Source organism: Pantherophis guttatus, chromosome 18 (genome assembly GCF_059756535.1).
Source record: "Pantherophis guttatus breed Tessera chromosome 18, ASM5975653v1, whole genome shotgun sequence".
NCBI lineage: Eukaryota > Metazoa > Chordata > Lepidosauria > Squamata > Colubridae > Pantherophis > Pantherophis guttatus.
This window is the reverse complement of record NC_142080.1, coordinates 967,896-992,404: the sequence shown is the minus strand read 5'-3', so window position 1 is coordinate 992,404 and position 24,509 is coordinate 967,896. Positions and strand designations below refer to the sequence as shown.

The window sequence follows — 24,509 nt, the reverse complement described above, 5'->3', positions numbered from 1 at the left end:
CTGCTCAATATACACTGAACTGCTTTTTTCCCTGTAAATCGGGTTATTCAGAGTCAGCAAACCTAAATACGGAAGATGCCGTGGGGGTTCAGATAACCTGTTCTGAAAATACAATCAAAAGTGATGAGAAAAAGATGAAACAAAGATATTAGGGCCTCTGTTTTATAGCAGCCCCAAAGGACATGGAGCGAAGCTCAGTCAGCTCCCATGGGATATATAAAGCGGCGGTAAGAAAGCAGGAGGACCTCGGATATGCAAGCAGAAGCAGAGCAAAAGAGTGAGAAAAAAATGCTCAAACAACCAACAAGAGATGCCAAGAAGGAGCTTCCGAAGAAGCCGAGCAAAGGTAGGAAGTCAATCCATCTCTTGCGTCAGATGACAAAAAGTTACCTGACATTTTCGTCAATGCTGCCTGTTCGCAACCTTCCATAAAACACCCGTGTCTCCCTTCTATCTCCGGATGCACAGAAGATAAATCCCTCTGTTTTTCTTTTTAAAAGGGGGGGAAGAATGTTGCTATCCAGAATGTTGCTATCCAACGCCCTTGGATGCCATGAAAGGTAAGAAGGGGTGAGATCCTCCCGTTGTGGAGAGCAGGGCAAGGAAGAGGATGTTGTTACCAGCTGCAGAGGTGAGGGGTGGGCTCACACCTCATATTAATCTGCCTCGTTGTGCTGTGTTGAGCAAATCAGTTGAGCCATTTGGCGTGGGACTACTGATCTGGTATCGGATTCCCTGGACCAGTGACTCAGTCCACAGCAAGGGTTAATCCAGTACCCTAAGAGCATGGGTGAACACCAGTTGTAGCTCAGACAGAGCTGTTTTAAGATTCAGGCCAGGGAGCCTAAAATGTGGATGTTGTCCCTAGGACCTCAAGAGAAGCTGATGTACGTGATCTGCGTCTTAACCAGGACAGGGACCCAAATGCCCGATTTTCTCGCCACGGTGGATGTGGATCCCAAATCTCCCACTTATTGCCAAGTACGAGGATATTCGGTTCTTTGGGGCAATGTTGCGAACGCTTGTTTTGTTTCCCTTTCCTTGGGCCTCTCTTTAGTATCTTGCATTCCCATTGCGGTCGTAAGTCAAGGAAAATTTATACCAACATGTTCAGCCACATTCTCAGTTTCCAAAACACTTGGAAACCTGGGAACAATTTACTTTAATCAAATTACGGGGAATCCTTTGTTCTAAGACCAACAAAGCTCAGCAGCTTCCAGCGTGTTCCTAGTCATTCTGTTCCTCGGTGTCTAATGGGTATCCTCAGGCAGATCTGCCATTTTCACATTTTTGTGTCAGCAGAGTCACGGTCAGTTACACCTATGCACAGACACCTTCACTAGGTGCAGCTGAGGCTGGAACTATGAGAGCCGAGGGAAGCCTAAAGGATCATTAGCTGTTACCACAGACTCCTATGCTATAATGCACTGAGCCTGCTCACAATCCATAAAGTAAGCAGGTGATGCTCAGATGCCGGCTCTTGCATTCACACCTGTGAGGACTTCAGCTCCAGGGTTGGAATAGTGGAGCACTTTTGCGCAGAGGGTGCATGAAAGACTGGGAAGGGAAGAAAACGCCTGTGAGTTTCTTAGGGATGCCCATCTTGTCACTGTCCTGCTTGCCCGTTGGGAGAGAAACCTGTATTCTGTCAGTAACAAGCCACAACCAACGCAATCTTCCACCAAGCAGAAGTAGACCTTTCATCATCTTCTTTTAACGATCCCATAATCCCTTGAGTGGAGTCTGGTCAACTGAATGGAGCTGAATGTTTACTGACCGGATGCCCTTCCTGTCGCCAATGTGGAGTTCAGCAGATATATTCTCATTTTGCCCAGAGAGAGAAATATCAAGCAGAAGTAGAGCTTTCTACTAACAAAATTCTATTCTGCAAACGGTGTTTTTCATCCAAAGATACGCAAATTACAAACTTTTGGGAAACAGATGGAAAAATCTAATCCGAGCCAACAACTTAAACAATGAACGTTTAATCTCTGCCTCTCCAATCTTTCCCAACCAGGTTATTCACCGGCTGCAAATGCCGTACATTAATGATGAGCTTCACTTCATGGGCTGGAACGCTTGCAGCAACACCTTTGGAGACACCACCAAGAAACGCAACCGGCTGGTCCTTCCGCCTTTCAATTCTTCGCGGATTTATGTTGTGGACACCGGGACTGACCCCCAAGCTCCCTGCCTGTTCAAGGTAGGCCCGCCCATCTTCTTAGGGTGCAAGCCAGGGAAATGGACTGCAAAGGACTCTGTGAAAGAGTGCAAGGGACTTTAAACCTCTGATTATAACCAGTATTGATCCCTTGACCTTGCCTTAGTTTTGTCCGACCTTTTTATAAGTGACCCAAGCTAAAATCCATTTCCACAGACACTGAACAAAAAAAAATGCATACACCTGATTTCTGTGATTCTCACGTCTCCCTGCAAAATCGCTGAGCAGAATTATTATGCATAAAATGAAGGGAATAAAATCAAAGAGAGGAGCTCATGTTGATTTTAAACAGAAAAGGGAAATAAATTAATAAGCAAGACCCCACTTTTGCAAGATGAATATCTACAGTATAGAATAGAACCCAGTTTACCATTCCCACACCTGCAGTTTATTGCAGTATAGAAAGAAATCCTGACAAACAACCCGATAATAAAAGAGCTGTCCCACTAATTTTCCCCTGTCACATTCCTATCAACAACCCCCATGTTTCACTGACGGCAGATGGGCTCTGGAGTTTTTAGATCAAAGCAATCTGAAGAGTTATAAAGAGAAAAAAAACAGAACTGCAGTGCAAGTTTTTATTTTTTTTCTTCCTCTCCCCAACCTTGACAGGTGATTGAGCCCAGAGAGGTCTTCTGTAAAACTGAAGTGGCTTCACTACTCACTCCACGATATCTGGGCAATGGAGAAGTCATGATCAGCTCCCTAGGGGACCTATTTGGCAATGGAAAAGGTAGTGCTGGACAGTCTGTTTTCCAAAAAGGGGGTTCGGATTGAAGTACTTGTAAGAGCAGGTGTGACTTGGAAAATGCTGGGAGGGAAACTCCAAAAGCTGAAATTTGTGCTGGAGCAAACATTTTTCAGCCAACCCTTCCTAAGAGTCACCCACATCTGCTATTTGAATTAATTTGCCTTTGCCCCACCCACCCCAAACTGCAGGCTCATTTATTCTTGTGGATACGGAAACATGGGAAGTGAAGGGCACCTGGAACCGCCCTGGGGATGCGGCTCCACTAGGATATGACTTCTCGTACAAACCAAGGCATAATGTCTTAATCAGCACTGAATTAGGAGCCCCCAAATTCTGCGTGGATGCATTCATCCCAGAAAATCTGCAGAAAGGTGAGTTCCTAGAGCACTGTATGATCTTATGACCCATTGGAATTCAAAACCCACGGGGGCTGCGCTCCAACCTAGGGACGGACCCAAGATTCTTTGAAGAAGGATGTCACTGAGGTAGTGTTGGTGGCCATCTAGTTCAACCCTCTTGTCCATCCACAGCTAGCCCTTCCCCAGGAGGTGGCATCTCACCTTCTGCTTGGAGGTCTCCAACACGAGCAAGCCCAGTACCTTTCTAAGGAAACTGTCCACAGCCTCCTGAGTACCCACTGGCAGGAGGCATTTCTACTCAAAAGAGCAAGCTAAGATGATTCCTCTCCTTTTCTCCGTAGGGGCCTTTGGCCGCTGCCTGAATGTGTGGGACTGGACTACCCACTGCCTCGTCCAATCCATTGACCTGGGGGAGGATTCAGTCCCCCTGGGGATCCGCTTCCTGCACAACCCAGACGCCCCACATGGCTTCGTGAACTGTTTCTTTGAGGGCTCTGTGCATCATATTTTCAAGAAGGAGGTGAATCGAAGTATAATTTCTTTCTCCTTCCCCCTATCTTTCCTTTGGAAACAACTGGCACCCGAGGCTTCAGCTGAGAATAAAAGGAACGGGTAAAATGCACTGCTAAAAGGAGAACAAAGTACAGGTAGTCCTCAAGGTATGCCCAAAATTGGAAGCGGAACTTCTGTCGCTAAGCAATGCCCTTGTTAAGTGAGCCCCATCTGATTTATGACCTTTTTGCCACGGTCATTAAATGAGCTACATGGTCATTAAGCAAATCCAGTTTTCCCCACTGACTTTGTGGTCAAAAGCGTTGCATGTCCCAACCAACACGGTGTCTCTCGCAGGACGGGACATGGACCACGGAGAAGGTGATAGAGATTCCAAAAAAGACCGTGACCGGGTGGTACTTTCCTGAAATGCCAGGTGCGTAAAGTACAGAGGGCTTTTGTCCTCATGCTTGTGTCTCAAGCCCCCAGCTTTGTTCGTCCAGGAGTTCTTATTTGACTTTTAGTTATTTATTAAATTTATATGCTGCCCATCTCGCTGTCATGCGATTTTGCACGGCTTTACAACATGATAAAATAATGGTGTAAAACATTAAAAATACCATTGAAATTGACGGAGAATTAGCTATGTTGGAGTGGAACATAAAAAGGGGGCTCCACCCTCCGTTTGCACTCTCATGTTAAGGATTTTTAGCATCTTTGGAGAATAGGCTAAGTCTTTTCATGGCTGAAAGTCTTTTCATCTGCAGCTTTGGGGGAAACACCAATTCTTGAAAAAGTTGCACGCCAAGGAATCAAGCAATCCTACCTTCTTTCTGACCTTATTTCTCCTCCAGCATTCAATGCTTACTTAGTTATTTCGCTGGATGACCGTTTCCTGTACATGAGCAACTGGCTTCACGGCGATGTCCGACAGTATGACATCACTGACCCCCACTGCCCTCGGCTAACGGGCCAGGTAAGCTCCTTCCCAGTCAAAGGTTTTGCAGTTGGAACCAGGATGTTGGGTTAAGCAGAAAGCTAATCCAGGCCTCATTTACTGGCATGTGCTAGTAGGACACTCATGTTCAGAGGGGATCCACATCCAAATACCACAGTCTGAGCAGAGGACGATTGCAGCTTGGGAAAGGGGAGACTGTCCTTCGGCCTGAACTGACCCTTCCTTTGGGTCCTGCAGGTGTTTCTGGGAGGCAGCATCTACAAAGGTGGGGTGGTGACTGTGATTAATGATGAAGAGCTGGACTGCCAACCAGATCGCCTTGTGATCCAGGTGAGCCTCTGTTTTCTGAGCATCAGCCTTTCCAGGGAAACTAGGCAAGCCACACAAATAGATGAACTTAGTCTATTTTATTGTAAGGCTACATTAAGAGAATCTTGCAACTCTGAGAATGGAAACTTCTTGCTGTCACTTTTAACTGATTGCTCCATTAGTTATGATTCTTCCTAAGTTTCTTCCTCTAATTGTTAAGACACTGGAGATTCCTTCTTCTCATCTGATTGTTTCCTAGGTAGCCTCTCTCCTTCTCCTTTCCCAAAGGCCATCCACACTTTCCATTACACCAAGATCCCAGTTTTGAGACACCTGTAGGAAACCTTTCAAGGAATCATTCTCAACAGGCAGCGTGGCTTCTTTTGTATAGGACTTCTTGAAATGCCAGAAAGAACTCTCCTGCAGCAGATTAGACTAAGGAGCTATATATATAAGCCTCCTTGGACCCCCTATATTTGACCACTCCTTCCTTTTTTCACCTTAGGGAAGGAGAGTCTATGGGGGACCCCAAATGCTCCAGCTGAGCTTGGATGGAAAAAGGCTTTATGTTACCAATGGTCTCTATACACAGTGGGATGAGCAATTTTATCCAGAAATGTTCAGGTATGAAGTCTCTCAACTTGCAAAGAACTTCAGACCAAATTTACGAGGAAGGTGGGGGTTTCTCCTCATTTTCTTCCTTCTTGTATTACATACCAAATTAATCATATGCCTACTTTTTATTACTTGGCCATTGCCTCTTCATTTATACTGGAATTGCATAGTTTTCCCATTTTTACAATTCCCTAACCAGCTTTTCTAGTTTTATGGAGGCCCAAATAAGGAAGCAAAAGACCCTCCTTTTCTACCCTTGAATTCTTTTTCCTTTACAGGGAAGGGTCAGTCATGCTCCAGATTGATGTGGACACGGAGAACGGGGGTCTCTGTGTGAATCCAGACTTCCTGGTGGATTTCGGGAAGGAGTCGTGGGGTCCCGCTCGTGCATATGAAATGCGTTACCCGGGAGGAGACTGTACTTCAGACATCTGGACCTGAGATGCTCCTCTGAGTTCACCCTCTTGCTAGGCTAGCATTTAGGGGGCAGGAAGTGGGCTGTGGAGCAACCCAAAACCAGAATGTTGACTTGTAGTTTAATCCCACTGCACAGATTTCCATGTTTGAAGAGGATGCAAACAGAGAAATTAAAGTTGTTATTGCAATAAAAGATTTTCTTATTCATGTATTTTAAAAGCCTCTTAAGACCAATGCCTTCTTTCCGGGGTTTAAAGAGGAATTGCGCTACACCACTAGCGGCAGGGGCGGGGTTGCCTGGTTGGCGCGTGCCTGAAGCGGGGAGTTCCGAGATTTGGCGGGAAAGTGTTGCCCCCTTCTCTTCTTCCATCGTTTTTGCTTTTTCCTCCTCTTCCTCCTCCATCATCTTCTCCTTTTCTTTTCCCTCCTCCTCCATCGACTCCTTTTCCTCCATCTTTTCCTTTTCTTTTTCCTCCTCCTCCTCCATAATCACTCTTCCTCCTCTTTCCTGTGGTAAATTCTCCTCAGCAGAAGATGGAATGTGGATCACTTCTATCCCCATGAGGAGGTCTCAGGGCTGTGACAACCACTAATTAGATTAAATTTATGGCTCTATGAGGCAGTACTTTTTCTTCTTCCATGAGATAATTTGACTGAGCAAAAGAGCAACTCTTAATGTAGTAGGGCCTTTCCTGCCTTTATATTCACTTAGTGTTGACTAAAAGATCTACAATTATAATTATAATGTAGTGAGATAGGATGACACCTATGAAAAACACCATCACGAGAAAAATTATGCCAATTAAAACTTAATTCCAAACACACTGCCAAGGAATGAACCCTTCAAACACCTGGAAAGAAAAAATTATTGGAATCCATTGATCTTCAAGTTTCATAACACTAATTGTCGCATTTTACAAAATATAAAAACAACTCTATTTCATCCTCTCACAGAAGGCTCTAGAGTCTAGAATGTAATGAATCAATGTGGACACCAAGAAAGGCAGTTGTTAGAATGGCTTTTTCCTTGAGATACTACTACTTTCTTGCCTGTGTGTGTGGTTCCCTCCGGTTGGGGCATGTCCTGTTTGGACACAAAAGGTCACATGAAGACTGTGCCTAAGCAGTCATCATCTTGCTGTATGGCAGTCCTATCCCTGGATTTTAAGAATCCCTGCATCCAAAAGAAATATCCCCCAGTATCAGTCATCAGTGATCACACCTTCACTCATAGCACGAATGGAAAAAGAGGAGAGAGGACTGTTTCTCATACAAAGTGTGAGTCTGACAGGTCTGAAACCGGAATGTTCCTAGCAGTGTTCACACTTTCATTTTAAATTCTGAAATCTCTAGCACTAATCTACTGAGACAAAAGAAAGCAAAATAAGCAGTAATTTCCCTCTGAACCCTTAATAGGAAGCTCATTTGTTTTCACTTTCAGTAGCTTAACAAGCCTTTATCTGATAAAGCGATGGGACTTTGAAATGTGTGAGACTGCCTTTTGTATTAAAAAATATCACACCCAACCACCGTTGCCTGTTTGGACTTCCTCCACAGAACCTGAATCAAACTGAACAGTCTAAGTCCATAGAATGTGAGTGTTGGAAAGGCCATTGGAGATCACCTAGACCAGGGGTGTCAAACTCGATGTCATTGAGGGCCACATCCAGTGGTGGGATTCAGCCAGTTCGCATCACTTCGGGAGAACCAGTTGTTACCTTTCCGAGTAGTTTCGCAAACTGGCTGTTGGAAGAAATCATTAGTGCAGAGAACCGGTTGTTAAATTACTTGAATCCCACCACTGGCCACATCGGTGTTGTGTTTAACCTCGGGGGGGGAGGGAGAGGGGGTGGATGTGGCCAAGGGGGGCATGGCCAGCTCAAGGTCACTTGTGTCAGAGGCGCCTGTGGCGGCCCAAGTGCTCTGCCAGCAAAAATGGACTCCCAAGCTCCATTTTTTGGCTGCGACGGCCTCCTGCAACCCTCTGCCAGTGAAAACGGAGCTCGGGAAGGGCACACATGGCTGTCCCAAGCTCTATTTTGACTGGCAGAGGCACCGTGGGCCAGTCCTTCGCTGCTTTCAGGGTGACCCTGCAGGCCAGATCTAAGCACCCCGCGAGCCAGATCCAACCCCCAGGTCTTGAGTTTGACACCCCTGACCTAGACTAACTCCCTTGTTTAGTGTGGGAATGCAGATGGATCAGTCTGGAAGTCCTTGGTCCCTTATTCAGGAAGGTGCTACCTTGAGGTCCCATGAATGTTGTTGGGTAGAACTCCCATTTTCTATCAAAAACTGACAAAAGGTGATGGACGTGAGGGCAGAAGGGTAAAATCTCAATAAAGAGCAGATAGAGGCAAGAAAGTTGAAAAAGTTGTAAAACTAGCTAAGAAAGGAAAGCTGAAAGAGACTGTGTGAGGGAGAAGAGGAAAGGCAAGACCAGCAATTCCAGCCCTAGACTCATCAAAGAATGTTAAGTGGCTGGCACTCAGCATCAGAAAGAGCTTAACAGGCATAATTCAGATGAATTCAAAAGGCAGTGGTAAGATTAATGTTATTACTTATGAAAATAAAAACTGCCTGGGCTAGGGCACACCCTGTAATGCTTGCTTGGACCCACTTTTTGAGCCATAGAGCTTTCTTGGAATTTGGAGAGTTGCTTCTAGTTAATGCTAATTCTTTGCTTTATCTTGTGGAGCCACTAATACGCAGACTGGCCTCCATTCCATTTGCAAAGCCCTGAAATATGAAACCAACTCCAAATTTTGTGGCTTCTGTTTGTTAAGTATTCCCTCTCTAATGGCTATTCTCAATGTGTGCTGTACTGCTTTTGCCCTGTGAAATTCTGGTTATTCCGATCAGAGTCAGCAAATCTACAAAACCAGAAGATGTGATGAGGGTTCAGATAAACTGTTCTGAGGATGCAATGAAAAGCATGTGAGGAGAAAGAGATGAAACGAACATATTATGCCTTTGTTTCTGAACAGCCCCAAAGGGTGTGGAATCAGCTGGCTGGGCTTCTCTTATATGAGATGAAGGGAGAGAGCCTCTGGGCTTCAGGGATTGGCCCTTTTCTTAATGAATTCCTTCGGCGTCCACCCTCTGGGGATGTAACAGGATTTGGTCAGCTCTCATGGGTTATATAAACCGGACGCAAGCAGGCTGGAGAATCTCAGGTATATCTCAAACCGAGGCAGAGCAAAAGAGAGAGAAAGAAATGCTCAAGCAACGGACAAGAGATTCGGAGAAGAAACCTCCAAAGATGCCAAGCAAAGGTTGGAAGTCAATCCATCTCCCAAGAGACCCGACTTTTTCCCCAATGCCACCTGTCCACAACTTTCCTTAAAACGTCCATGTCTCCTTTATGATACCAAGGAGCTAAATCTTTTTCTCTTTTTTAAAGAGGGAGAAGATGGCCCTGGATATCCAACGCCCTTGGATGCCATGAGAGGTAAGAAGTGGTGATCCTCTCTCCTCTTCTGGAGAACAGAGCAGGGAAATGGATGTTGGGTCCAGGCAGAGCTGCAGCGATGAGGTGTGAGTTCACCCTTCAGAGTGTTAAGCCACCTTGTTTGAAGCATGGTGTGAGGAACAAGCTTAGCAAAGTAGCTGAGCCATTTGGCATAGGACTTCCGCTCTGTTATCAAGACCCTTGACCAACGATTCAGTCCATCCCACAAGTTATGTAACCAACTTTAACAGGATGGACAAACTTATGTCTAGCAAGTTGTAGCTCAAACAAAACCATTTTACGGTTCAGGCCCAGGATCCTAAAATGTGGATTTTTTTTTCTCCAGGACCCCGAGAGAAGCTGATATACGTGACGTGCATCTTAAATGGCACAGGGACCCAGATGCCGGATTATCTTGCCACAGTGGATATTAATCCTGAATCTCCCACTTTTTGCCAAGTAAGAGGTTACTTAGTTCTTTGGGAAGATGTGAACGCTTGTCTGGTTTCCTTTTCCTTAGGCCTCTGTTTAATACCTTGCGTTCCAACTCAGGGCCGGTGGGAGGGGTGGAAAATAAAACATTGCTTTGTAATGCTCTGAAGAGATATAAAACCTGGAAGATGTTTCAGAAGTGCACGGAGGGGAGCTGAACTCAAGAGGCAGCTTTCACTCCATCTTCGCAACCTAGGAAATCGCTTAAAGACTGAACCCAGAGATGTTGGAATTGAAGTAATTTAGGGAAATAGTTTACTTAATGGCACTTCACTCACTGACCGGGTTTCCAGTCACAATTGTTGCTGCAGTTGGAGGACAATCTGCCTTATTTACAACATGTTCGGATATATTTTCAATTTCTAAGATGCTTATTACTAATGACTAGAATAATAAAGTCAAACTGGAAATAATTAAATTAAATCAAATTAAGGCAGTCCTTTGTTCTAAGCCCAACAAAGCTCAGCAACTTCCAGCCTGTTTCTAGTCGTTCTGTTCCTCAGTGTCTAATGGGTATCCTCAGGCAGATTTTTATGTCTGCACAGTCACGGTCAGTTACACCTATGCACAGACACCTTAACTAGGTGCAGCTGAGGCTGGAACTATGAGAGCCGAAGGAAGCCTAAAGGATCATTAGCTGGTACCGCAGACTCCTATGCTATAATGCACTGGGCTTGCTCACAATCCGCAAAGTAAGCAGGCGATGCTCAGACGTCGGCTCTTGCATTTCCAGATCTGTGAGGGCTTCAGATCCTTGCCTCAACGTTTCTGCAGCTCCCGATGTCAAGGGTTGGCATGGTGGGGCACTGTTGCGCCGAGGGTGCATAAAAGATTGGGAAGGGGAGGAAAATGCTGCATGTTTTAGAAGACGCGCATCTGTTGGTGAGGTTCTGCTTGCCGATTGTAAGTGGGAGAAACACTGCATTGTGCCAGCAACAACCCATAACCAAAGCGCTCTCTTGCCAAGCAGAACAGACTTTTCTAACAAAATTCCATTCCACAAGCGGTGTCCCGCATCCAAAGACACCTGAGACTCTTGGGAATCACACGGAGAAACCCAACTCCAGCCGACGAGATAAATAATGCTTCTTTAATCTCTGCCACCCCAATCTTTCCCCACTAGGTTATCCACCGTCTGCAAATGCCCTACATTAATGATGAGCTTCACTGCATGAGCTGGAATACTGGTAGCAGCTGCTTTGGAGACCCCACCAAGAAACGCAACAAGCTGGTCCTTCCAGGTTTCGTCTCTTCACGGATTTATATTGTGGATACTGGGACTGACCCCCAAGCCCCCTGCCTGTTTAAAGTAAGCCACCCACCCAGAGAGGGCGCAAGTCAGGGAACTGAGTTGGAAAGGGTTCCGCAAAGGCCCCCGTGTTGTGGAGCTAAGCCTTAGGGTCTTCAAAGCGGTGAGCACAACACCACCCCTGACCTTGCCTTTGGTTTCCCCAACCTCTTTATAAGTGATTGAAGCCAAAGTCCATTTTCACGGGGGCTTTGGAGTTTTTAGACAAAAAGCATTTTGCAGAGGTGTAAAGAAGGAAAACAGAAAATTGCAATGCAAGAGTTTTTAATGTTTTTTTTTCTCCTCCTCCCCAACCCTGACAGGTTATTGAACCTAAGGAGGTCTTCTGTAAAACCAACATGGCTACATTACGCAGTGCACGCTTTCTGCCCCCCGGAGATGTCGTGATCAGCACCTTAGGGGACCTGTACGGCAATGGAAAAGGTATAGCTGGGCAGCTTTCTTTTCCTTTCAGCCAACACTTCCTGGGAGTCCCCTACACCTGTTTGAATTAATTTGCATTCTCCCCACACACCCCACTCACAGGAGGATTTGCTGTCGTGGATGTGGACTCATGGGAATTGAAAGGCACCTGGAACCCCCCTGGGGACGCGGCTCCATACGGATATGATTTCTGGTTCCAACCAAGGCATAACGTCTTAGTCAGCACTGAAGCTGGAGCCCCCAAGTTCTTTTTGAATGGGTTCAACCCTGAAGATCTAAAGAAAGGTGAGATGCCAGAGAACTAAGTGAATTTATGGTAGATTGGAATTCAAAATCCAGGAGGTCTGTACTCCAACTAGGGAGGGACCCAAGACTCTTTGAGAAATTTGAGGAACGCTGAGGGGGTGTTGGTGGCCATCTCGCCAATCCTCTTGTCCATCCAAAGCTAGCACTTCCCCAAGAGGTGTCATCTCAGCTTCTGCTTGGAGGCTTCCAACATGAGGAAGGCCACCGGTCTTCTAAGGAACTGCTTAGGGAAACCTTCCGCATCCTCCTGGGTACCTTCTGGCAGGAAGCATTCCTACTCACCAGAAGAAATTGAGCTGATTCTTCTCTTTTCCTCTGTAGACCGCTATGGCCGCCGCCTGAACGTGTGGGATTGGACCACCCACTGCCTTGTCCAGTCTATTGACCTGGGGGAGGATTCTGCCCCACTGAGTGTCCGCTTCCTGCACAACCCAGATGCCCCACATGGCTATGTGGGCTGCGCCTTAGCCGGCGCTCTGCATCATATTTTCAGGAAGCAGGTAAGAACAAGTAGAATTTCTTTCTCCTTTCCCACCACCTCTGCAGAGAAAGAACGGGCATCCAAGCCTTCAGCTCAGAATAAACTACAGAATAAATGGATAAAATGCAGCTTTAAAACAACCCAATATAATACAGGTAGACCTCGGTACAGGTCTGACCAAAATTGGCACCGGAACTTTTAAAATGGTTTTAAAAGTTAAAAAAAAAAAGTTGGCCACGCCCACTCAGTCACATTACCCACCCATCCACCAAGCCACGCCCACAGAACCGATGGTAACAAGTTTTACATTTCACCCCTGCAGGAACCTGAATGTAGAATTGCAAAATCAGATGACTAGCCTGGGAGATTTTGGGGTGGAGGGGATCGTCCTAAGGGAGTCGGCCACCCTGCTCCATCAGTTCATTTTCTCTTTATGGCAGAGAAACTATGTGAATCTCTACTGAGGCTGAAAGGGAATTTAGAGAGCCCCAAGGACCGCATAGAGAAGCTGAAAGAGCCCGATGCTGGCAGTGATGGGAATTCAAAAACTACAGGAATATTTCAAATGTCTTTGAAAGACTTCAGATTAGGAGGCAGACACAATAGGAAGCGGAAGGGCTGGTGCAAATTTGTTTGGATGGGAGAGCTTTCCACGTCCCAACCAGCCTCGCGTGTCTCTTGCAGGACGGGTCGTGGGCCACAGAGAAGGTTATCCAGATTCCAAAGAAGGTGGTCACTGGGTGGTACCAACCTGAAATGACATGTGAGTAAATGAAGTTCAGGGGGGCTTTTCTTGTCATGCTTATGTCTCCATCCTCTACCTTTGTATGTGCTGGAGTTCACGCCCTCTGTTAAGGATTTTTAGCATCTTAAGAGAACAGGCTGAGTGCCCTCAAGGCTGAAAGATCTCCACATTTTGGGGGAAGACACCGATTTGTGAAAGTGCCATGGAATTAAGCAACCCTCCCTTCTTTCTGACCTTATTTCTGGGCACCTTCTGTTCTCCAGCGTTCCTCGCAGACATGATCATCTCGCTGGATGATCGTTTCCTGTACCTGAGCAACTGGTTTCACGGCGATGTCCGACAATACGACATCTCTGATCCCCACTGCCCTCGGCTGACGGGCCAGGTGAGCTCCCTCCTACCCAAAGGCCCTGCAACTGTGAGGAAGGCTTGGGGTCCTTCCAGAAGTTCCTTCTTCCACCATCAGAACCAGGATGTTGGGTTAAGCAGAAAGCTAATCCAGGCCTTAGTTACTGGCACATGGTAGAAGAACATCCATGTTCAGAGGGGGTCCACCTCCAAATCATCATCATTTAATGACCCCATAATCCCTTGCGGGGTGGAGTCTGGGCAACTGAATGGAGCTAGCAGTGTTTTATTGGCTGAATGCCCTTCCTGTCGCCAGTGTGGAGTTTTGTTCAGCAGATATATTCTAATTGTGTCCAGAGAGAGAAATACCTGCCTCTACCTAAGATTGAACTCACAGTCTCCTGATTGTGAGGCAAGACCACCACCTCTAGGTCACCGCACCACTCCATTGGGGTCCACCTCCAAATGCGACAGAGAAAAACAGCAGCTTGGGGAAGGGGAGACTATCCTTCAGCCTGAACTGACCCTTCCTTTGGGTCCTGCAGGTGTTTGTAGGAGGCATCATCTACAAAGGTGGGTCGGTGACTGTGATTAAGGACGAAGAGCTGGACTGCCCACCAGATCCCTTCATGCTCCAGGTGAGGCTCTCTTTCCTCAGAAGGATTTCGGGTTTGAGACACTTACGGGAATTGTGTGGGACATAATTGTCAACGGACAACGTGGCTTCTTTCTTCTCAGTGGGACTCCTTGAAATCCTGAGTCAGAATAAAACCAAGGAGCCATATGTAGCCCTTTATGGACCTCCTACATTTCTTGACCACTCCTCACTTTTTTTCCCCTTAGGGAAGGAGAGTTCACGGAGGACCCAATATGCTCCAGCTAAGCTTGGATGGGAAAAGGCTTTATGTCACCAACTGTCTCTGCACCCCATGGGATAAGCAATTTTATCCACAAATGGTCAGGTACAAAGTCTTTGGTCTGAATATTCATACCAAATTTGCAAATGTGGGGTGGGTGCTCTCCCCCTTCTCCTCCCCTTTGTATTACATGCAATCCTTTCCACAAAGACAAATTCCTTGTGTGTCCACTCACACTTGGCCAATAAAGAATTCTATTCTATTCCATTTATTCCATTCCATTGCCATGGTTTCTCCATTTATACTGGAATTTCATAAATCTTTCTCATTTCTAGAGTTCCCTAATCAGCTTTTCTAGTTTTATGGAGGCCCAAATAAGGAAGCAAAAGACCCTCCTTTTCTACCCTTGAATTCTTCTTCCTTTGCAGCAATGGGTCAGTCATGCTCCAGATTGATGTGGACACGGAAAACGGGGGTCTCTGTGTGAATCCAGACTTCCTGGTGGATTTCGGGAAGGAGCCTTGGGGTCCCGCTCGTGCCCACGATATGCATTACCCAGGAGGAGACTCTACTTCAGACATCTGGGTCTGAGATCCTCCTCCGAGCCCACCTTCTTGCTAAACTAGCATTTAGGGGGCAGGGAAGCAACTCCCAAAAAATTGTTGGTTTGTAACGTAGCACAGATTTCCGCGTTGGAGGCCAATGCAAAGAGAGAAATTAAAGTTATTATAAATAAATCACTTTCTTGGCAATACAGATTCTCGAGGATAATCTTCATTTCAGGTGAAATCACCAGTCTGTGTCTCTCGTGCAATTCATTTTGACCAAACCCTTTTTCCCAGGGCTGAGAGAGAAGGGCCGGCTCAAAGTCACTCACCTAAAACAGGATTAAAATTCATGGTCTCCCAGGGTCTAATCCAGCACCTTTAACCATTACACCAAACTGCCTCTCATCCATAAGTTAAGGCCATAATGAAGGTTAGTCTCAGATTCACCATCACATTGATGAAGGCAGAATAGTTGAATAAATCGAAGAGTGGCCAAAATCTTTTCTTCCCATTTTCCCCAAAACCGAATGATTGTTCATTCCACAGTTTGGGGGAACACTTCCTCTACGTTGAGCACAAAGTTTGGGGGGGGGGGCTGCACATGAACACTAGACCGTATCCTACTTTCTTGGGGACCAATGCAGAATCGTAGACAAGCTTTTCATAAAGGCATGGCACACACACACACACACACACACACACACACGGCTCTAAGAGACTTCACCTTCTAAATCTCACCACCCCACCCCTCATTCTGGGCTTCCTGGGAAGGGGTTGTAGGAGACCCCAAGTCTTGGGAAGATCTACCAGAAAACGGTCAGAAGGAGAGGAATAACAAATAAAACACTAAGAATATATAACAACTGGAAGATAACCCTGTGCTGCTCCTGTTAAAGTGGGGAGGGTGATCCTAAAATTGAATCCACGGAAAATTCTCCGAGAGAGAAAGACACCAAATGTTAAGTTTGGGCAGAGAATTTTGCTCCTTCTGGTTCTTTGGCTGCTAAAACTCCTCCCTGGATGGAGAAGGAGCGCAAATCTTCCAACCTTGGGAAGCAATTCAAGGCCCATCCTTTGATTGCGACTAACTGCAATGCAGAACAGCCCTGGATGATGGGAGGTGTAGTCCCAGCCCACACCGAGAAGAAAACAGTTCCTTGGCTTGGAACCGTGCAGATGCTACTGCACACACAACACACCTTTTCAGCAAAAGCAGATGATCAACCCCGGAGGAGATCCACAACCAGCTTTAATTCTCCGTGGTTCAGCCCAGTCTATCTGAAGCCCATGAGGGCACTCTCTCTCTCTCTCTGTCCCCTCCCTTCTTCCTACTTCGTTTCTAAACTGACAGAGTCCCGACCAATCGCCAACATGTTGCCAGGCAGACTTCCTAGCCCCTTCAACCAATCAGCGCCCGCGCCCGGCTTGTATCCGGGTGGAAAACCGAGAGGCAGCCATTTGCATTATAGCACCGGCCAGTATCCAGGCAGAACTGATACGGGCTGGCCAATCAGGGAAAAAGAAAAGGCGAATCTGCCTCCCGCCCGGGAGCTACTTTCTTTTTCTCTTTTATTTTGAGACCGAAAGTGGAGGAGATTCGTGGCGGGGCAGAAACGCGGCCGGGATTTTGCTCTCAGGATCCTTTTCGAGCAAACGGGGGGATCTCTTAACTCTTCGGAGGGTCCCAGAGGATCATCTCCAGAGGATTTCTCCCCCGCCCCCTTATTTTTGATGTTTTTTTCCGGCGTGCAAAATGTTCCTTTTCTTTTTTGCAATTTAATCAAGCCGTTTCACAGAAGAGCAGATCGTTACAGGCCGAAGAACTGCAACCCGGGGAGGAAATAGGTAAGTCGATTCCATCCGGAAAGCCACCTTAAATTGCTGGGTTTTTTTAAAAAAAAAAAAATTCTATTTTTTTGCAAAGCTTTGCATGGACCAAACTACCAAAAAAAAAACCCCAAAAACCCAGCCGCAGTTGTTCCTGGGAGAGACAAAAGCAGGAGGAAGAGAAAGGAAGCTTAAAAGCAATAAAATGCGTCGAAAGAGCCAGACTGGGCTGGGTTTTAAAGCGGCACCCAGAGAAGGGAAGCCTTTTCTTTAAAATACCCGGGATTGCAAAACTCCTTTGCGGGGAAAGGAACAGCCATTTCCAGGTTCAAAAGCTGCAACTGGATTCTTTTATTAGCTGCCCGGCTGCTGCAGTTTTTCTGTCCCTGGGAGAATCCAAAAAAAGAAAGAAAAGCATTTGAATTTCCCTCTTCCTGGAAGCTAATTGCCACCCAAGCTGCGGCAGGAGGGGAGGGAGAGGGGGTTTCCCTGGGTCGCAGGAAAACTGCCTAAGGGGTGGGTGGGTGCAGGTGGGGGCTTTGCACCCAGAAAACGCTTCCCAAGAAAGGGGCCCAAGAAAGTTGCAAAGGGAATGCAAAGATCTAGAGTTGATCCAGGGCAGGAGGGCTAAACGCGACCCAGAGATGCCCTCTTTTGCCAGACTCAGCGGAGCGTGGGAAGCTGCCCTGGAAAGAAAAACCGGCGGGAAAGATGAAGAAGAAAAAGTTAAAAGTAGACCCCCTTTTTCTGAAGTTCTGAGCTATTTCTGCTGGGTTTGTTTCAATACTGGGTGTCGATTAAGGTCTCTGCCCTCTTCTCCAAATCTCCCATTGATTGAAAACTATTATTACGTGCCATGAGATTTATGAGGGTGTGTGTGTGTGTATAAAATTTATATTTGCTGATAAAGAAATAAAGGGAGACTAGTATAGATCTATTTCAAGCTATTTAGCTCTCATCAGCTAGCCAGACCCTTACTCGGATTCGAACTTGATAGCTTGAAATAGCTTGAAATAGATCTATACCAGTCTCCCTTTATTTCTTTATCAGCAAATATAAATTTGGTATAAAATGGTTCGTCATGAATGCTACATATATATATATGCAAGTCTTGGCGTATTCGGGTCTTTTCCCGTGTAAGATTGAGAGTATTTTAGCAATGTTTCGACGAGGTCCCACTCGTCATCTTCAGGCTGGTGTTACAACACTAAAGCTCAGGATGTTACAACTCAGCCAACTACCCAGGATGTTGCAGCACAGGACTCAGGATGTCACAACACTAGAGCTCAGGATGCTACCACACAACCCATTACCCAGATCGTTACAACACAAAAGGCTAATGGGCACACAGCTAGGACCTCGGGGCACACAGGATGTTACAAAACAGCCAACTAATATGCAAACATCAACTCCATCTACTAATCAAGATGTAACAACACAGCCATCCAACCCGCTTACAACAACAAAGCCAGCACTACACACCTCCCCCACCAGTATTTATAGAGAGACGGCATCTCCGATCACGCTTTGCTCGCACAAGCACGAAGCCGAAGACACCAGCCTGAAGATGACGAGTGGGACCTCGTCGAAATGTCGCCAAGATACTCTCAATCTTACATGGGAAAAGACCCAAATACGCCAAGACTTGCATACCTGTACCCGTGAAAATCTACGAAAACTATATATATATATATTTCTCCTTCCCCTTCAAGGGCACCGATGCCATGGCGGACGACAGCGGCCTGTTGGCAAAGATCGTGGAAAATGGGAACGAAATTTTGGAGGCTGATGTGCAGGTCGACTGCAGCGCAGAGCCCAATACCCTGCTGCAGAAGCTGAAGAGCACCATCTCGTAAGCGGGATGTCCTTTATTTCTCGTGTGCGCAGTGATTTTTCAGGTTTTCCCTTTGGTCTCGAAAACTCCGAAACTCAGGACAGGGGGTCCGGTTAAGAAAGATGAGGAGGGCACAGGCAGTACAGTGCAGTAATGTTTTTTAACAATGACCAGTTAAATTCAGGGTCGGCATAGTCGGTGCTTGTCCACAAAATGTTCTGCCTGATCTGTAGAACTCCCTGCCACAAGAAACAGCCATGCTTTTAGAAGGCTGTTGAAGAAAAGGAGGAACGGAGAGGCTGGCATAGATTAGAGGCGTCATTGCAGTGGGTATTTTTAGAAGTGGTGCAGTGGTCTAGATGTGGAGGTCTTGCCTCCAATCAGGAGGCTGTGAGTTTGATCCTAGGTAGAGGCAAATATTTCTCTCTCTGGGCACAATGAGAATATATCTGCTGAACAAAACTCCGCATTGGTGACAGGAAGGGCATCCAGCCGGGAAACACTCTGCTAGCTCCATTCAGTTACCCAGCCTCCACCCTGCAAGGGATTTAAAAAGGTAAAGATAAAGGTTCCCCTCGCACATATGTGCTAGTCGTTCCCGACTCTAGGGGGCATTGCTCATCTCCGTTTCAAAGCCGAAGAGCCAGCGCTGTCCGAAGACGTCTCCGTGGTCATGTGGCCGGCATGACTCAACGCCAAAGGCGCACGGAACGCTATTACTTTCCCACCAAAGGTGGTCCCTATTTTTCTACTTGCATTTTTTAAGTGCTTTCGAACTGCAAAACTGAACTGAACTGAAAACGGACTGTGGTTAAAAGATGATGATGATTGCAGGGGGTATTTTTAGAGACCAGGAGCAGCTTTGTAGGATTAAATATAGGAGAGTCATTCAGATTACAAAAGGTCCCCTTGGTTGATCACTGCATAAATTGCATGTGCAAGTGAGTTCTTAGCTAAGGGCAGGCAGGCCTGATCAGTTCTGGGATGGGAGGCCACTTGGAGTAAACTGGAACCTTCACTCCATCCCAGACCATGCCATACTGCTACACACTCTAGGTACGGAGCTCCATTTAAAGCATATTTTTGCCACAATACAATATATTTTTCTTGTTTTTCCAACAGAAAGCCTGTCCAGAGCAAAGTCGACTCCATCTTGGTAAGTAATCTGGTATCTCCACCGGACTCCATTCAGCATGTTTCTTGCAATGATATAAATGGCAGGTAAAACATTTGGGGTGCCACAAGGGGCTCCTGTCCAAGTGCAGATCCAAATTTTGGGTTTCACTACCTACCGATACTCCGTTCTCTCCCTCTCTCTTTCTCCCTGCGTTTGCCATAACAGCAAGATGTCCAGAAGTTTTCAGACTACGCCAAACTTTATCTGTACCTTCAGCTGCCTTCGGGGCCGAGCTCAGGAGAAAAAAGGTGAATATGGTTCTGGTTATGCTACAGATTAAGGTTTGTAAACTTTGTGGTCCCTGAGCATGTGGGAATGGGTGAAGACATTGGAGTCACTCTATGGGGGAGATGGGAGAGAGAAGAGGATAGAGATTAGATAGATGATGAAGATAGATAGACAGACAGAGATAAAGATAGATTAGATAAAGAGATAAGATAGAAATTAATGATAATGATAGATAAAGATAGGTAGGTAGATAATGATAGACAGACAGACAAAGAGAGAGAGAGAAGGCTAGGAGGAACAGATGGATAGAGAGGCACTGGTTCTCTTTCTGATTCAATTGCTTTCTTTCCCCAGCTTGGACCTCACTTCTCTCAATTCAGCAGAACAGATGCACGCCTGTACCTGGATACGGAACCACCTGGAGGAGTATCTCGACACCTGCTTGCCAAAACAAGACGTGTACGATGCTTACAAGTGAGTAACGTGGGGCGATTCTGCCCGAGGACCCCTCTGGTGTCCCCACAAGATGGGTTGGAGGGTTATGAGTCCTGGGCTGTCGCCGGTTGGGGGCCCGGAAGAAAACGCGGCTGCCACGCGTCTCTCTCGGCAGGCGCTACTGCGACAACCTGTGCAGCCGCTCCCTGAGTGCAGCGAATTTTGGCAAGATCATCAGGGAGATCTTTCCGAACATCAAAGCGAGAAGATTGGGTGGACGTGGACAATCCAAATATCCTTTTTCTTATCATGCTGGAGGGACCAGAGGGAGTGGTGGTGGAAGCCCTTTGTTTGACCTTGGGGTGGTTCCCCAAGGATTTTGGGCCTCCCTGGTTTTCATCTAGCTCTTCGGAACAAAACGTTCAGGGCAGGGGTGGTATTCACTTACCTTTGCTACTGGTTCGCAAATGTGAGCGCACACACCACCTCCGCGCATGCGCAGAGACTTCCACACCTGCGCAGAGCGTCAAAAATGGGACATGACGTCTGGATGGGTGGGCGGAGCCTCCTGCAGCCACCGCTACCGGTTCGCTTGAACCGGATATAACCGGCTGAATGCCACCATTGGTTCAAGGCCGTCCTGCCTCATTGGTCCTTAATTCTCCTCCAACATATTGCTATAGTGGGATCCGTCGCAAAACAGTGGTCAACATGCCTCCCCTGCCCAGCCTGGACCTGAAAGAAACAGAGACCGTAAGCTGTGTGGACTTGCTCACGAATCACCTGTTGCTCTGAGAACGGAGATTAAACCGAGATGGACCAGGCAATCGGACCTCGTCCCTGAAGAGATGGGCTGTCCCTGCAGCTGGAGGATCCGTTTAACTCCAAGGAGGCCCTTCCAACCGGATCTTTTTGTAACCTTTTTAAGGCTTCCCAGCTGTAATGCAGTTGGAATAGAGTGGTTTTCAACCATGGTCGGATGGTTTAGGGCAGCGATCCCCAACTTTTATGGCTTGGTGGCCCAGTGGGAGGGGGGGATAGGGAAACTGGCCTATGCAAGAGGTGGGCCGGTGCATACGTGTGCGGGCCGGCCTGCCATTCGTGCGAGTTGAGCTGCGTGGACACCTGTGTGCCTTTGTCGCCCAGCTGCTCACGCAGCCCACTTCTGAGAAGACTCGGAGGGGGGTGGGAGTGGGTGGCAGCCGATCCATGGTTGAGGCCGATTTTGTGTCCCTGCAGCTGGAGCGAACGGAGACCACCAACCCCTACAACGACAAGGTGGTCGAGGCGGCTTGCGCCCTGACTTGTAACTGGGCCCAGAAGATTCTCAAACGCTCCTTTGACAGCATCGTGGAGGTGGCCCAGTTCCTCCTCCAGCAGCACCTCATCAGCTCACGCTCAGCTCACGCCGACCTAGTCATGGCCACCGTGGTCACAGGTGGGACCTCGAGAATGGACTGGGGCCAGGCTGCGCATTTCAGCCAGACTTGAGTCTGACCCTCTGCAGAATGATGAGAGGGAGGGCTGCCTTTTGCCGGTGTCCTGGTCCTGACTTAGTCCCATCTTGTTTTTGGAGGGGGGTGTTAGAAGATGCCTCTTGCAAGCAGGGCCAAATTTGAGATTTGTGGCTTCACTCTCTTTGTGAGGCTGTGCCCTTCCCCCCGTCATGGCACAGATAATATTCCCCAAACCCTGAGTTGCTGATATTCTTTTCGTTCAATGTCTCTGGCTACAGAACATCCCGAGAGCTCGTGGGGGAAGCGTCCTCCCCCAAAGAAAAGTGAGCCAGAAGCCGCAGAAAATACAGCCAAAGCACAACCTCAGGTACGAGACTCTGGCATGTATCTGTGTGTATGTGAGTGTGTGTGGGGGGTGGGTGGGTGGGAATTACCCACCCCAGGAGAAACGCAAACACCATGTTGGGAGGCAGGCAAAGTGGATCAGACAGAGGAATTCCGAAAGGTGCTTTGCATAAATCAGCTCTGACAAACAGTGTGCAACATAGACCCCAGACCCACTCACGTTTAAAAGATCAAACCAGGAACCTCTGGAAAACCCACACATCTGGCGCAAAGGAAATGGCACAAACAAACACCGCCATTTCCCAGCTATGTTATTTCTCCACACAGGGGTCCAAGAAGCCACTATGGCCCTCAAGACTAGTAGCTGGATGGGCCATGGGCCTCTCATCCTTCCTATCTAATCTTTGCATTTCAGGCTAAACCAGACAACGCGCCCAAGCCCTCGGCTCCCTCCCCACGGAGCGAAGCCAAAAAGCCGGCAGACGTTCCTCCCAAAAAGGCCAGCAGCCCGCAGGTCAACGCCTTGGTGGCCCGTCTCCCTTTGCTGCTTCCCCGTGTGCAAGTCCAACCCAGGGACCACTTGGTAGTGTCTCCTGGGACGGCGACTGTCCACTCTCCCCACCCCATCCTGGCTCCTAAACTTACCCCTCCAGTGGGGGGAACAGTCAAGATGGCACTGTCCGTGGGGGCACCCTCCTCCACTTTGCTAGCCTCAGCTGTGAATGGACCCACCACCTTGGTCAGCCAGCCGGCCGCTGTGCCAGTCATCAACATGGTGCCAGTTATCAATGTGGCGGTCCCACCCGCAGCCGAGAACCGGCTGAAGCCCAAAAGTATCTCCAGTGGGGCCGGTGGAGCACCCAGTGTTGAAGCTGAGCGGAGCCCATGTGAGCCGCAGAAAGTCAAGAGCCCCACCAAGCGGCCAGCAGACCGACTCAGAGAGGTGACGGCGAAGAGGAAGCGTGGTCGGCCACGGAAGAAGCCGGACGAGCCTCCCGTGCCAGATAACAGCATCCTCAGAAAAGAGCTGTCTAAAAGTAAGGAGGATTCAGACCCCATTGTGGTGCCTGCAGGTATCGAAGACCCCCCTGCTGCTCCTGAATCTGCTGCTCCGGATTCTGCTGCTCCGAATTCTTCCACCCAGAACTTGACAAAAGAGAGTTCCCAAGCGGAGGGCCCCCTGGGATTTGAGGTCAAGAGACCGGTCCCCGAGCAGCCGAGGGAGGAAAGGCCGGCTGAGGCCAGGAACGTCATTGTGGCTCCCCCCAGGAGGATCTCGCCTTACCACCTCAGCGTCATCCGAACCAGGATGCCAAGTCCTCTCATCCCGACGCCCTTTGGATGGGGTTCACGGGAGTCCCCGCCATTGGACCAGCCAGACAGGTACAGCTCCTTTGATCCTGACCTGCAGCCCACGGATCTTTCAATGAAATCTCGTTCCAGAGACTGTCCAACAGCCTCGGGCTTGTGGGCCCCGACAGGACGTTTGCAGCGGATCGGCGCAGACTGTGAAAAGTCGGCGGAGGCTGCAGGCAGCTCAGAGGCCACAAGACAAGGCCCCAGCTGATACCTTTCCCCATTCCCCGTCCCTTGGGCCTGCTTCCCTTCCCATTCCTCCCAAAGACAAACTGAACACCCGTGTAGAAAGAAAATCCGGAAGAGCATGAGCCTGCAAGGCGCTTCACCCAACCTCATTTGAACATTGATGCTTCTCTTCCCCAAAGGTGGGAAACGCAAACGGGTGGGGGAGGGGGCTTTCAGACAGGGTCCCCTTCTGCAAACGAGCAGTGATGAGAGTCAAGATATGGGGAAGGAAAACAGCAGAGTTGTCTTGATGAAAACAAGAGGCCGGTATTTAAAAATCCCCTTCTTGGCATTCTTGTTACTAGAGGCAGAACGAGGAGGAGAAGTTTTCATTCTTGGATTTTGACATTTGGGGGTTCTATTTCACCTGGGAGGGGGCTAGTGGGGGGGGAGGGTGTTGTGGCATTTCGTGTGGAAATCCTGTGGACACCAGCAGCCTTTTGTGTTTAGAGACAATCATTTCACAGCCAACTTCCCAAAGATTTTGCTCTCCTGCTTTGCGGAGTTTCCAAGCTGAAGTTTTAAAAACTCATTTCACGCTCA

At 47.8% G+C, this 24,509-nt stretch overlaps 3 protein-coding genes and 1 long non-coding RNA gene across 4 annotated transcripts; 3 read left to right on the top strand and 1 right to left on the bottom strand.

Annotated features, from left to right (window-relative positions):
• The first annotated feature begins 252 nt into the window (after positions 1–252).
• On the top strand, positions 253–6,315 carry LOC117670065 (methanethiol oxidase-like). The gene is made up of 11 exons (XM_087881171.1): positions 253–346; positions 869–981; positions 2,018–2,203; positions 2,834–2,954; positions 3,161–3,343; positions 3,673–3,851; positions 4,181–4,259; positions 4,678–4,799; positions 5,019–5,111; positions 5,596–5,714; positions 5,984–6,315. Exons 1-11 carry the CDS (start codon positions 253–255, stop codon positions 6,144–6,146), a joined length of 1,452 nt encoding a protein of 483 aa, XP_087737297.1. The 3' UTR covers positions 6,147–6,315.
• A 2,838-nt stretch (positions 6,316–9,153) lies between these two features.
• On the top strand, positions 9,154–15,285 carry LOC117670145 (methanethiol oxidase-like). Its single transcript, XM_034425093.3, has 12 exons — positions 9,154–9,394; positions 9,523–9,570; positions 9,917–10,029; positions 11,186–11,371; positions 11,674–11,794; positions 11,897–12,079; positions 12,422–12,600; positions 13,266–13,344; positions 13,590–13,711; positions 14,220–14,312; positions 14,518–14,636; positions 14,960–15,285. Exons 1-12 carry the CDS (start codon positions 9,253–9,255, stop codon positions 15,120–15,122), a joined length of 1,548 nt encoding a protein of 515 aa, XP_034280984.2. The 5' UTR covers positions 9,154–9,252; the 3' UTR covers positions 15,123–15,285.
• On the bottom strand, positions 13,148–14,744 carry LOC117670146 (uncharacterized). Its single transcript, XR_015730437.1, has 2 exons — positions 14,359–14,744; positions 13,148–13,332 (listed from the first exon to the last, which is right to left on the bottom strand). It is a non-coding gene; the product is annotated as an uncharacterized LOC117670146 (long non-coding RNA).
• Positions 15,286–16,536: 1,251 nt separating the features above from the next.
• Positions 16,537–24,509, top strand: RFX5 (regulatory factor X5). The gene is made up of 10 exons (XM_060694255.2): positions 16,537–16,924; positions 18,619–18,758; positions 19,863–19,896; positions 20,083–20,165; positions 20,500–20,619; positions 20,756–20,876; positions 21,256–21,333; positions 21,820–22,018; positions 22,316–22,404; positions 22,798–24,509. The coding sequence occupies exons 2-10, from the start codon at positions 18,631–18,633 to the stop codon at positions 23,947–23,949; spliced, it is 2,004 nt and encodes a 667-aa protein (XP_060550238.1). The 5' UTR covers positions 16,537–16,924; positions 18,619–18,630; the 3' UTR covers positions 23,950–24,509.